The 14,583-nt window shown below is 40.4% G+C and overlaps 2 protein-coding genes and 1 pseudogene across 4 annotated transcripts in view; 2 read left to right on the forward strand and 1 right to left on the reverse strand.

Annotated features, from left to right (window-relative positions):
- The window catches only part of SRSF3 (serine and arginine rich splicing factor 3), a 400,608-nt gene that overhangs the window by 291,813 nt on the left and 94,212 nt on the right, over nt 1-14,583 (forward strand). The gene's annotated exons all lie outside the window — the stretch shown is intronic.
- Nucleotides 1,102-1,257, forward strand: LOC126954131 (uncharacterized; annotated as a pseudogene).
- STK38 (serine/threonine kinase 38) overlaps nt 1,192-14,583 on the reverse strand; it is a 276,943-nt gene continuing 263,551 nt past the window's right edge. For all 3 annotated transcript variants that reach the window (XM_050787703.1, XM_050787700.1, XM_050787701.1), the window contains 6 exons: nt 14,019-14,080; nt 7,123-7,240; nt 5,657-5,780; nt 5,092-5,187; nt 4,014-4,108; nt 1,192-3,209 (listed from right to left, as the gene is read on the reverse strand). In XM_050787703.1, the coding sequence (XP_050643660.1) occupies nt 3,079-3,209; nt 4,014-4,108; nt 5,092-5,187; nt 5,657-5,780; nt 7,123-7,240; nt 14,019-14,080 (626 nt within the window). In that variant the 3' untranslated portion in view covers nt 1,192-3,078. The remainder of the gene's footprint in view (nt 3,210-4,013; nt 4,109-5,091; nt 5,188-5,656; nt 5,781-7,122; nt 7,241-14,018; nt 14,081-14,583) is intronic.

A 14,583-nucleotide genomic window follows, 5' to 3' on the forward strand; every position in this document is an offset into this window, starting at 1 on the left:
ACTAAAAAGAAAAACAGGTACTGAAGAAAATGGTGATGCACTCCTGAACTGGGAGACCGAATGATATGGTTTCATTTTAGTATGCAATAGTTACATATTATTTTCTCACTCCCCCAATGAGAGTAGGAAACAATTTCTGTGAACAGGATCAACACTGAGCCAGTGTTGCCCAACATGTTTCTTAGGATTCATAAGCCTTAGAAAGACATTACCCATTTTGGCTGCATTTAGCTTTCTCTGCCTGCAGTTTCTACTCTTAGTTGGTCTTTGCCCCTCCCTTCTTGACTCCTTGAGGTGCTTTTCCCTACCCAGAAAGGGGCTAATAAGTGGGGCATATGGGACTCCTTCAGTACACAACATCTCAGAGACAGAACCCTGCTCTGATGGACACAGTGCTGGCTCTGTCGCCCAGGCTGGAGTGCAATGACACGATCTCAGCTCACTGCAACCTCTGCCTCCTGGGTTCAAGCGATTCTCCTGCCTCAGCCTCCTGAGTAGCTGAGACTACAGGCTCGTGCCACCATGCCCAGCTAATTTTTGTATTTTTAGTAGAGCCGGGATTTCACTGTGTTAGCCAGGATGGTCTCGGTTTTCTGACCTTGTGATCCCCCTGCCTCGGCCTCCCAAAGTCCTAGGATTACAGGTATGAGCCACTGCACCTGGCCAACATTTCCATCTTACGAGCTCATGAGATTCCTGGTTGACTCCAGGCTGGGAAAAAATGGGGCTAGGCTGTAAAGGGCTGTACAAAAGGTCCACCAGATGACAGCACTTTTGTCAGGATGTGCCCTTGGCCTTACTGTGAGGGGAGGGCCCACTGCCCTGCAACACTGAGATGGGTGGAAGCAGCACATGCAGTCGGGGCAAGAGAAGTCTCTTCATATGCACAGTGATTCAGGAGACTAGCTCCCTAAGAACAAAAGTCAGTCCCAGCTTCCCTGAGATGGAAAAGCACTTTGCATGAAGATGGTGATACAGTTTTGAAATTAACACTTGAAATTAGGCGTTCTAATGGTTTGTGGACAAAGGGGTTAGTTAAAAGCAGCCACCAGCACTCTGCCTCTAAGTTATATGCCACTATTTGCTTTAAATCACATCACAATCCCTTCTTGGCCTTTTTGCTAAGATCAAATGCAGTATCTGTTCTTATCAGTTTAATAAATCACATCACATATTTCCACTACTGTTTTCACACAGTTTATTCATAAGTTTAAAAGTTAAAATGTGGGCATTTTCCCCTAAAACGAATCATCCCCTGCCACTCCCCCACACAAAGACTCTCCCAACACTGCAGTTACTTCTCTTTACCCAGGCTTACCAAACATTCTTGCAAAACACACAGGAGTCAACACCCCAAATATTTGGTAATACAAAGAGACTACAAAGTTACACAAAAGAATCTCATTTACTTCCTTTTCACTAGCAGGCTATGAATGAAAGACTGAGAGGCAAACACATCACCTTCATCCAGAGTGGAGACTTCCCTAACCTTTTTTCTTCCTCTAAGAGGTTAAAACCCAAAGCAGTTTCACTGACAACCGTAACTCTGATATTCCATTTTTCTCTTCTGAATGGCTAAGCTAGGACATACTTTCCTTTCAAAACTGATCTTCACAACCTCATTACTGGCAGAAAGCAGGCTCCCAGCTGCAGCTCGGCCACAATGCTCTGCAGCAGGCAAAGTTCCCACACAGGTGCAAATGATGCTTTAAGAGTTATCAAAACGTTTTAAAAAATAATGCATTAATATGGAGCCTCCACATTTTTCTGACAAAATTCCTCTAAAGGTGGTGGCAGCTGTGAAACAGAAGGCACTTTGTGCTATACAATTCAGAGGGTCTCTCATGAGAGAACGACACAGCAGAGAGACCCAATCCGCCTAAGTTGCAGGCGACCCTTTAGGGTGGGGAAGAGTATCCCCCAGGAAGGCATCTGCAAAGGAAAAAATTGTAATCATGATTCCAAGGCAAAATGGCTACTTAAAGTTGAGAGAGAAGAAATACCAAGAGAGAAGACAAAACATGGTTGTGCCAAGGACTGAGGAGTGAACTTTACAAAGACTTGTCAGCAGGCTCTACTTCTATTGGGCTGGTTCCTTCACCATTTCCAAAGAGGTTCTGGAGACCTTGCAGGAACAGGAAAAGCACCTTAGCCAAGAGGGTTCCAGGCCTCCTGCCTAGGCCTGGGCTCTCCTTGTTAAGTTCCCAGGAATAAACTGAGTTCCCGTTGGCAGCACTTGCAGGTATTGCTGGTCCACAGCAACATCTGTCTTAGGGATTTTCTGGTACAGCCGTGAAGAGAAAGTGAGGGTTTTCCACATAATCCGGGATTCCTTGGCAATGCCCAAAGACTTTCTGGGCCTTCTAAGAGCAACAATGGATCAAGCTGGTAACCCCCATCAACACTCAGAAAAGCAGCATGGATATTTTAGATGGGGACAGGGAGGAGATAAATCAATGGATTGACAGTCTTTATCTTAGTACCATATAATAAAGTGCACCATGAATGGAGGCTATAAGCCACTTGCCTGAGGCTGAGGTATGGGTAGAAACTACCATCACCACCCTCAGGGTGGTGGATCATTTCCTTCAGCCAGAATCCTGGCTGCTGAGACTGTCTTTATTGCTTTATTTCCTTAGTACTATGGAACTTTCAGCTATAAAGGAAATACTTGGTGGGCTTGGCAGATAGCGTGTCACAAAATCACAGGAATTGGCTGATATTCGATGACTATACAAGACAATCTCAATAATGTTGGATGATGGCTGTTTTTCCCCTTCATTCTGATGAACTTAGGAAAACTCAAGTTGTTTTTAAAACACCTACCAAATTGGCTCATGATGCTTCGGAAGAAGCAGGATAGCCGTTTATGGCCGATGCAGTAGAAATGGTTGTCTTTGTTTACAGTTTTTCAGATGCATTATGGAAGAAATCCTCTTACTATCACATTTCAGGAGACTTTACTATGACATACTGGTGGGTTCCATCAACTTCCTGGAAGCTCTTCAAGAGTGTGGGAGGAAAAGCATGATGTTGCACAAAGAACTCTGTTCCATGTAGGATTCCATGGCAAGAGAATTATTTTGCTGCTTTCATGTAGGAAGGTATTGCCCCCCTTGCAGTCAGGCCCTCAAAGCGCTTGTACGTGTAATTGATGAAGACCCAGTCTTTGTTCTTGTAGTCAGTCTCAGGGTGGTTACTTGTGGCCACTGGGAAAGAAACAGATGTGAGAGTTGATTCACTGCCTTACCTCCAAAGGACTACTCACGGTGCTGAAGACGGCACTCTGAAGAACATACCAGTTTCTATTTGGCAAAGCTTATTTTTCACTCTATGAATATTCTTGTTTGTTTGTTTGTTTTTGTTTTTGAGACAGAGTCTCGCTCTGTCGCCAGGCTGGAGTGCAGTGGCACGATCTCGGCTCACTGTAACTTCTGCCTCCTGGGTTCAAGCAATTCTCCTGCCTCAGCCTTTCGAGAAGCTGGTACTACAGGCATGCACCACCACACCCAGCTAATTTTTGTATTTTTAGTAGAGATGAGGTTTCAGCACGTTGGCCAGGATGGTCTCAATCTCTTGACCTCGTGATCTGCCCACCTCGGCCTCCCAAAGTGCTGGGATTTCAGGCGTGAGCCACCGTGCCTGGCCTCACGCTATGAATTTTCTACATTTTCTTGCTCATGTTCTTTAAATCTCGTATTTCTTCACAAATTTTTTAATGTTTTATTTTCCCATTCCTGTCATTTCAGATTACCTAACACTCAGTAAATAACAAAGGAACAGATTTTTGTAACTTACCCAGTTGAGCAGTCTAAACATGGGAGCTGATATTCATTTTCCATTCACCAAGGTTTCACCACTACCTAGCATTAGAACTGGAAAAGTACTTACAAAGAACGTGAAGAACTGAAGTTCCTCTCCATGTTCACTACCCTGACTTGTAAACATCATCCCAAAATTGGGGGTAAATAATGTGCTTATAAGGCAGCAGGAGACAATGCTGGTGGTGTTACCTGTTGGCTTAAGAATATCAGATTCTGGAAACTCATCGAAGTTTGAAGTATCATCAATGCTTTTGATTTCAATAGATATTGCAGCAGGTCTCTCTCTGCCAAGAATACACATGCCAAAAATTACTAAGTTAGTAATCATATGGATCATACCACTCAAGTCTTTCTCCAAAAAAGACCCCTGGTCTGACATGAGAAGACTCTTCACTGGCAGGCAGCATTTATTTTCTCTGAAAAACTTACAAAAACTGACCAACCAAGCCAACTGACTGTACCCAAACAAAGTAAATTATGATTAAAAAAAAAAAAAACTCAATCATTCATAGCTAGAAAAAAGACAAGAATAACTAAAACCTGAAGTTAGTGCAACTCTCCCAATGGCCTGTCCTGTCTACTAAAAAGGGAAACTGAGCCTCTAAATGTCCCCTTGTGTAGGGCTCTGCCCTTCTTCTACTGGAGGTGCCAACGAGTAGGATAGCTTAAAAAGTGGCAAAGGTAAAAAATTACAAGCAGCACATCAGAACACAATTATAAATAAATGAAAACTTCTTCACCTTCTATTTAATAACCAATGACTGCTGAATGAGAAGGTCTGGACTACAGCAGGTGGTCTAGGCTCTCATGGCTATTGGCCATAGTCTACGACCCCCACCATAAAAATTTTCACTCTCCCCTTTCCCTCTCCACTTTCACCCCTCCAATCTTTCCTCCACTCCTTTCTCCCTTCTCTATGTTTCAGTGATACCTTCCACCCTGTGGGCAGGAACAGGCCCGCTGGCGGGCCCTAAGAGGCTGCTGAGTTCTAGGTAAAGGGTAATACACTTCCTAGATGCTCCCTCCACCACAAAAAACAAAAGTTCACTTCACTTTGTAAATAACTGCTAGATTCAATATATTCCATGACACATGGCTGACAAAAAACTCAACGCCCAATCACCATGAATGAAAATCAGGAAAAGATCCTAAATCTCTAAGAAGCTCTCTTCCCTTACTTGGCTTGCCAATGATGGTCCTTCCAAATTATTATTAAGTAAACTAGAGACTTTCTGAAATAATTCTGAAAGTGTTTATATGGATATACCTGATATGTTCCCAGTCAACGCCTTCAAAAAAAGAGTTACTTTTTATTTCCTCAACTCCAGGAGCTCCAATTCTATGTTCCCATTCACAGCAGAATCTGGAAAAGACAGAGGCCTTTCAGCACACCTCAAGCAGTCTCTTCAGAAAAACTTTTTTTTTTTGAGACAAGGTCTCACTCTGTCACCCAGGCTGGAGTGCAGTAGCACAATCAAGGCTCACTGCAGCTTCAACTTCCTGGGCTCAAGTGATCCTCCCATCTCAGCCTACCAAGTAGCTGGGACCACAGGTTCCACCATGCCCAGCCAATTTTTTTTTTTTTAGAGGTGGAGTTTTGCTGTGTTGTCCAGGCTAGTCTCAAATTCCTGGGCTCAAGTGATCCCCCTGCCTCAGCCTCCCAAAATGCTGGGATTATAGGTGTGAGCCACCACACACAGCCTTTTTATTTGTTTAAAGAGAGGAACAGGAGGAAACAGAAAGCAGATTCAGGAGATAATAACAGTTTAAAAAAAATGGAATTATTCATATGAAAAAGCTGAGAAAGAAGGTGGAGGGATGTTCTCTAATACCTCAAAATTAGATCCTTGGCCTTCTCAGAGATGGGAACTTCCGGAGGAAAAGTCAAAGTTTCTTTCCAGTTCATCACCTTCTTGTATGTCTCTTGAGGGGTCTCCGAACAGAAAGGTGGGTAGCCTGTAATAAAAAGGAACTTCGGAGCTTTTACACTCCAGAACTTTGAATCTGACCAAGATTACTCTCCTTAATACAATTCTATATGTCTTTTTTTTTTTTTTCTTTGAGACAGGGTCTCACTCTGTTACCTAGGCTGAGTGTAGTGGTGCAATCATGGTTCACTGCAGCCTTGAATTCCTGCCTCAGCCTCCCCAGTAGGTGGGACTACAGAAGAGCACCACCACACCCAGCTGATTTTTTATTTTTCTTTTGTAAAGACAGAGTCTCGCTATGTTGACCAGGCTTGTTTTGAACTCCTGGGTTTAAGCGATCCTACCGCCTCAACCTCCCAAAGTGCTGGGATTACAGGCATAAGCCACTGTGCCCGGCCCGATTCTGTATGTCTTTAATGACTACTGGATTACTCTGTATGGCCATCCCTCCATGACATAGACAGGATTTCCACTTATCCCAGAAAATATCTAAACCTATTTTTCATTTTCCCCCAAACTCCCAGACCCAAAGTGAAATCATGCTTCTGGTACCACTAGGAAGTCAGCTAATAGGTAGAGCTGGGAAAAGAAAGGAGGACATAAATAGAATTGCAGGTGTGGGAATCACCATGCCCAAAGAAGAAATGAAAGGATGAAACAGTATCATTCCAGAAATACCCTTATATGGGTAAAGTACCAAATAACGTGAATAAGAAAAAAGCATAGATTTAAAAAGGACCACCATGCGTCTTTTTGAGAACTACAGGCAAGAAGACAAACACGCACACACCGTATCACCCCATCTTCCCTCCAGATGGTATACGCCCACCTCCAAAGGCATTGTTCCCATGTTCCTGAAGCCAAAGCAGCCAGATAGACTCACTCGGAACCAACAAGGGTATACTTGCTCGCTGGCACATGACCACCCCCACAGATGCATCCCATAAACACAGAGATACACCAATACAATAAGAGGGAGAGAGGCCACAGGGTCCCATGATTTGAAGGCTTTGACAGAGGAAGGGGGCAGCATATTAGAAAAGTGAGGCAATGCCCAGTTAAAATGCTCTGCATACAACAGATGTTAATAAGTGCTAGTGACTGAAAGAGCTTCTAGATGGAGAAGATGAAGGTATAAGAGAAAGAAAAACATAAAAAATGATCAACAAAGCAATTGCAGGATGCCAGTAAGCCTAAGAATGGAGTGGGATACATCTTACTGAAAGAGTTGTCATCTGTCTAAAACAATTCACTTTGAAAGACAAGTGGGGAAATCACTTAGATCACTGCCAGTTGAAACAGAGGCTGATACCAACGTAGAAGTCTGTCACGGATGCACAGAAAAAGTCCTCTGAAACCATGCAACTTACCGATGAGCATCTCATACATGATCACCCCAAGCGACCACCAATCACAGAGCTTGTTGTACCCGGTCTGCATGAACACCTCAGGAGCAATGTAGTCAGGAGTGCCTACTGTGGAGAAGGCCTGAAACATGGACCACACATCAGGGAGGCCCAGCCAGGCAGGAGGTGCCCAGAGTTCTGTTCTAGAAACCAAAGGCTATGAATACCACCAGAAGCTACCCCCAAGCTAAATACGCGGGACTGCCCAGTAGCTTAACGGCAAGCTTGATTTGCCAAAGCACTTTCCAAAATGAACAAGAAAACTTTGTTAATGAGGTGGGAGACCCTTCTTAACTATCAGTCACTACGGCGAAGGCATCTCTGTCATAATAACTAGTATTACAATTCACTGAGCACCCATTAAGTACCAGGCTCTGTACTTTATATATAACATGAGTTATATATACATATATATAAAATTTCATATACATGAGTTCATTTAATCCCGACAAAACTTTTCCAAGGAGGACCTTATTAGCCTAACTTTGCAGATACAATTTGATGCTCAAAATGGCTTTGCCCAAGACCCCAGAACTAGTCAGGTTCTGGGTGGTACAGCCCAGTTTAGAGATTAAGTATCTGGCTGCGAGCAGTGGCTCACGCCTGTAATCCCAGCACTTTGAGAGGCTGAAAGGTGGGTGGATCATGAGGTCAAGAGATCGAGACCATCCTGGCCAACATGGTGAAACCCAGTCTCTACTAAAAATACAAAAATTAGCTGGGCATGGTGGGGTGCACCTGTAGTACCAGCTTCTCAAAAGGCTGAGGCAGGAGAATCGCTTGAACCCAGGAGGCAGAAGTTGCAGTGAGCCGAGATCATGCCACTGCACTCCAGCCTGGTGACAGAGTGAGACTCTGTCTCAAAAAAAAAAAAAAAAAAAAAAAAAAGATAGAAATTATAATATCTTACTCCAAACCATCCCTCTTTCTATGATACACATTCTTTGATTTGACACAATCATAAAGGGAAGCTTTATGATCAAAAGCTAAAGTTATATCCTATAAGTTAACATTTATAAATACCTATTTACCAAACGTAATTGTTTTTGTACATAGTTCTTGGATAACTGTTCTCTTTTTCTAAGAGACGGGGTCTCCCTTTGTAGCCCAGGCTGGAGTGCAGTGGCACAATGATAGTTCACCTCAAACTCCTAGGCTCAAGAGATCTTCCCATGTCAGCCACCAGAGTAGCTACGACCATAGGTGCATGCCACCACACTTGGCTAATTTTTAAATTTTTTTGCAGAGATGGGGTTTTGCCATCTTGCCCAGACTCCTAGGCTCAAGTGATCTTCCCACCTCAGCCTCCCAAAGTGCTGGGATTATAGGTGTGAGCCACCATACTCGACCAAGAGAAACATTTTCTGCATCCCAGTATTCTACTCTAACATACCAGGACTGCAAAATAAGAGGAGAAAGTACAATCAAAGCCTCCTAATGTACTTAACATCTGAGGGCTTACCATGTGTAAGGCGCTGATCTAGGTGCTTTAAATATTATATATTATATAAATTTTTAAATTACAGTTGTATTGTTTTTTAAAACATGTATTATGAAATATTACAAACATATACAAAAAAGGAACAGACAATACAGACCCATTACTCGTATTAAAGAGATTAATAATTTGCCATATTTGTCTCAGATCATGTCTTTTTTTTTTTTTTTTGAGATGAACCACACCTGGCTAATTTTTTGTATTTTTAGAGACAGGGTATTTAGTAGAGACAGGGTTTCACCACTTTGGCCAGGCTGGTCACGAACTCCTGACCTCAAGTGATCCACCCGCCTCCGCCTCCCAAAGTGCTGGGATTACAGGCATGAGCTGCCGCACCCGGCCCTGTTTGTCTTAACATTAGTTTTGAGATTTATTCACGTAGTTCACTCTAGTTCACTCACTTCTCTGCTGTATGCTATACTGTTATATAAATTAATCACAATAGTTTTTATCCGTTCTTCTGTAATGGACAGTTACATTGCTTCCAGTATTTCACTATGACAAGTAACACCTGAATAAACATTCTTGTAATACCTTCTTGGGCACTGTGCAAGCATTTCTCTAAACTAGAATATTGCTGAGCCTTGGGTTATAAGCATCTAAACTTGAAGTATCTTCCAAGTCCTCCAAAGTAGTTAGTCCCTATTTAAACCAATCCTGGTGGGGATTAGCTTCTGGTGCTCCACATCTCACCAAGACTTGGCTTTGTCAGATTTTTAATTTTTATTTTTACCAATCTGATGAATATGAAATGGGACCTTTTTTTCTTTTTAAGCGATGGGATCTTGCTCTGTCACCCAGGCTGGAGTGCAGTGGTATGATCACAGCTCACTGTAGCCTTGAAATCCTGGCCTCAAGGGATTCTCCTGCCTCAGCCTTCTGAGTAGCTGGGACTCTAGGGATGTGCCAGCATGGCTGGGATCTTGTTTTAATTTGCATTTACTTTATCTCAAGTAGGGCTGAGCACACTCGTATTTTAATTAGCCATCCAGGTTTTTACTATGAATTCCTGTTGAGATCCTTTGTCCATTAGTATTTGCTTAAGTTGTGTTGTCTTTTTCTTACTGATTCATAGGAATTCTTTATGAATTCAGGACATTAATCTGTTTAAGATATTTGTATACTGCAAATATCTTCTCCCAGAATGAGGCTTGTTATTTTTATTGTGATTTTTTTTTTAATGAAGTAGTATTTGTTACCAAAATATGTCACATATATACATGTGTTAATTACATACATTATCAAATTATAATGCATAATCATGAAAATGAATACCCATGAGTTCAACTGAAGAACCAAGTAATAACAATATTAAGCTAAACATGTACTCCTCCCTGTCTCTCCTGCTTCTCTTAACCACTATGCCGAATTTCATGTTTTGTCACTCCTTAGCTTTTAAAAAGAATTTTGCCAGGTATCTCTCTAAATGAGATTTTATTTTTGAGCTTTATTAAAATGGTACCATTCTATATACAGTCTTCTGTTATTAGATTCTTCCTCTCAACTTTATGTTTCTAAAATTGATTCACGCTGTCACACGTAGCTGTAGTTCAATTATTTTTACTGCTGCAAAATATTCTATTCCAGAATGTAACTATTTTCCTGTGGATGGACACTGGGTTATTCCCAGTCTTTTGCTATTATGAAAATGCAATAAACATTCTTCTGCATGTCTCCTGGTTCACATGTGCAATTTCTCCAGGGCTTATGACTAGGGGTAGAATTGCAGCGCTGTAGGGTGTACACACGAACTCTGAAAGGTAATTCCAAAGTAGCTGTACCGTGTAGCTTGTCTTTTCATTTCTTTGTGTCTTTTGATATACAGAAGGTTTTTTTTCCTTAAAGTAATAAAATAAACCAACTTTTCCCTCTATGAGCTGTACTTCTTGCACCTTATTTAAGAAATCCTTCTTTACTCTGAGGTCATAAAGACACTGCCCTGTATTTTCTTTAAAAATTTTTAAAGTTTAATTTCCCATCTAGGGAGGGGGGAGGGGGGAGGGATTGCATTGGGAGTTATACCTGATGTAAATGACGAGTTGATGGGTGCAGCACACCAACAAGGCACAAGTATACATATGTAACAAACCTGCACGTTATGCACATGTACCCTACAACTTAAAGTATAATAATAATAAATAAATTAAAAAAAAAAAATTTCCCATCTAGAGTTGACTTGCATATACTGTACGGTAGGGATCCATTTTTTCCATATAGCTAAGTGTATGCATGTGTGTGTATATATATGTATAATATATATTTAAATGCAGATATTAAATAACACAAATACCAGTGTTGTCTTTTGTCTTTAAGCTTTAAAGACTGAAACGTGGATTAGGCCCTCTCTAAGAATTTTCATTCTAATCATAAAGGTAAGAATACAAATACCCTTTAATTTAGAGACGAGGTTTACTCTACCAAAGATGAATGTAAATCTAAGCAGATCTTACTTGTTCAAAGATTTCCATGATAAAACCAGAGGTCTACTGCCAGAGGAAAAGAACTCCTTCAAGCTACCAATGCATTAAAAAGAAAAACTCTTAAGAGTTATAAAATATAGCAAACAGCAGGCTCAAACCTGTCAAGGTAAAAGTATTGCTCTTATTCCAGAAACTAGAGTCTGCCGTAGGAGCTCACTCGTATTTTACCACACTTTTTACCACACTGTCTGTACCAGGTGTGTCCTTTCCAATCTAAGGACTGCTCCCTTCCCAAACCTTTGTAGTTTTCCACACCAGGCTGTCCTCCAACTCCAACCTCATAAATCTGTACTCCAGTTTTTCCTTTTCTTGTCTGGGTATTTCAAGTGTCAATGAAAGCTGCAATCTGGAATAGCTCCGTCGGTTGTTAACAGTCATTTCAACCAAATGTGTTCTAACCTTATGATTTTGTGTCAGGGTTTTAAGAGAAATAAAGCAATTTAATTTCCTAATCACTTCTGTAAATCCTACCCTAAAAAAATAAACTGACCAAGATCGGATGCCTATGTGTCTATTATCTTTTATATCTGCGATTAACTTAAAGCTGACTCATATTAATCAGGTACTAGGGCCTAATGTTATATAGGACCACATAACAATTTAAAACATTACAATATTATTTAAGCAGCCAAGGAATGAAGCTAAAGCCTCTACTTTTTTTAGTGATTCCCAATGGACTAAAAAGTAATAGGCTGGGTAGGAATTACATATGTTAGGCTTAACCTAGAGCAGTAAATTTATATTAAGTATTAACGAATATCTATCTTCAGCTTGGTACTACCTGAACGGGATCACTTAGAAAAGGTCAAAGTAACACAGTTAATTAACATTTAGAAGACTGAGAGGTGGCTTCATTTTCTTCAAGTTATGAAAAGAGATAATATGAGGATGACCTTAATTTACACTTTCCCATTTCTACTGCATGTAGTATAAAAAGGCAAGAACCTTAATCACAGCATCAGGGCCTTAAGTTTATTGAGATTTTCAAAAATGTTTTTAACTATTAAATGACATTTAACTGCAAACACGAAAATTGTGAAACTGCTTTCCTTATAGAACTACAGAAATGGTTCCTCTAATCATGACAAGACCCTGGGGTACACATCAAGAGCACAAAGCTTGTCTTGGAATATAAGGGACAATTCAAGACACTTAAGCCTTATCCCCAAAATACTTGTTAGTACAGGAGCCAAAGGTTAAATGCTGGCCTGCTTGAAAAAAAAAAAAAAAAGAAAGAAAGAAAGAAAAGAAAAGAACAGAAATCACAGATTCCTCACCTTCTGTTTCCAAAAAATAGATAAGTATTAGTTGCCCAACAATGCAGGAGCTATTATTTAAGACATAACCTCTTCGTGGAAGTTCTCAACATTCACTGCACAGTAGAATCAGTCTTTTAAAAATCAGATACGATACCCAGAGTATATCCCAGACCAACTGAATCATAATCTCTGTGGGTGGAACCTGGACATCAACATGTTCTGAAGTTCCCCAAGTGATTCTGTTGTGCAGCCAAGGTTAAAAACTACTTCTCTGTGGAGAGACATAATAGAAGCACCTGACCAAATTTGTTCCTGACATTCCCTAATCCTCAACAAGATACATAAAATATTTTTCAACCACATACAGAATTCAGAAGTTTAAAGAGTAGCAGAGTTCCCAAGGAAGGGAGACTGTTTTGTAACTAACTGTCCTAAACTGAAGATTTCCCAAGTAAATGTTGTCTGAGGCCCCACTGATGGGTGGGCTTCAAATAAATCAAAACGAATGCACAACTTTCCTTTGACTCTTTCTTAAACCATCCCATAGGTTTCCATTTTCACATGTAACTGACATCCACCTATTAGTGACTTACTAAGAGTGTTATTAAAGGTACTCTAGAGAACTGTAAATCAGTATTGCACTAGGAATTCTAACAGAAACACAGTATTTGGTAAACTTGCCAAGTTACTACCATATATGTGGACAAACAGAAGTGCTGCCATTTCTAGACAACACATTTGCATGACCATCATTCCAAGTTAGTCAGTTTCCCATTGCTGCTATTCTGCTTTCCAATGACCAAATGTTAGTTTGGCTTTACCCATCATCAGTTTCATTTGCTATGGGTTTCTTGCAAAGCTTAAGAATGTAGTGATACACATTTCTATTATCTGGCCAATAACTCCAGTAACTGGACACCAGAACATGTACACTGTACTTCAAACAAGAACCAATTAATCAGCTATTGCTAAAAAATAAATTCTGCCTAGACAGCAATATTTCACTGGTAAATTTGTACTTCCAACATACTATCAAGGTAAACACAATGTTTCTTATTTTTCAGCCTGTAGGACATAATTTTACATGGGCACAAAGTCAAATGCATATAAATAAGCATTCCCCTTATATTTCTCTCCAATCTTTATAAGTAGGTTCTTTTTCACATCACAAAGTCAGAAAGTGTGAGGCAAATGAATTGAGGAGTCTTGATTTGCCCTTGCCCAAGTGGATCAAAATTTTTAAGAAGTTTGAGAACTGATGCCTGAAAACTCTAGGTAGGTATTTGTACTTAGTTTTGAGAGGTCTCCAACTTAAATACAACCCCCTTACCACTACAAAAATAGAGAAAAGGTGGGGCAGGAAGGAAAGGTATTGTTACCAAGCTAAAAGGTCAGAATGAGGTCACCCACGGAAAATGTCACAATGAAAACAACCTAATATTACCTGTCCTCCTTCAAAAGATTCCTTTGGGTCCTATCAACCTAACAACAGCACTCTCTTTAGGTAATCTTAAAAGCAAGGGACACATTGCAAATACCTGTCAAATGCAATTTTATGTGCAAATCTTTAGAACTTATACATACTTCGTTTGTAGCATTTCAGAAGCCACAGATATTACTTACTAGCTGACGTCTATTTCTTTTCCAGGTTTCTGCTTTCCTTTTGGAATTCATGTTCTGGAAAGCTGAAAGTAGAGAATACAAGCTGCGGTCAAAGTTCAGACCAAACTGTTTACTACTTTTTTTTAGTAGGCTCTTTCAAGTCATATGAAACCCTAAAGTCTTGCTTTCTTTCTACTCATACATCAAAAGCTCCAGATGACACGTATCCTAGTAAGTTTACAGTAAGCTCAAATCAGAGGCTGTAAAGCATTAACTTAAAAGACTCACACAGGGTTGTAAAAGGTACTCCCATGTGGATCAACTGGCCACAGAGGATACAGGACTTAATCAGAATTACAGGGAATTCAGTCTCAACTAGAACCGAGGTCCTAACGTGGACCTACAACAGTCACAATTTCTCAAAATTACCATCAATTTTCCAAGTAGTAGTAACTTATATGATCAGGGACATCTGAATTTATAATACATGATTTGACATAAGCTTTTCTAGGATGAAATGTAATTTTACCACACAGTTGTCAATGATTTCATAGTGTTCAAGTGGAAGTGACTGTCATAAGGATAA

This window comes from Macaca thibetana, chromosome 4, assembly GCF_024542745.1.
Source record: "Macaca thibetana thibetana isolate TM-01 chromosome 4, ASM2454274v1, whole genome shotgun sequence".
In the NCBI taxonomy this organism is placed as follows: domain Eukaryota; kingdom Metazoa; phylum Chordata; class Mammalia; order Primates; family Cercopithecidae; genus Macaca; species Macaca thibetana.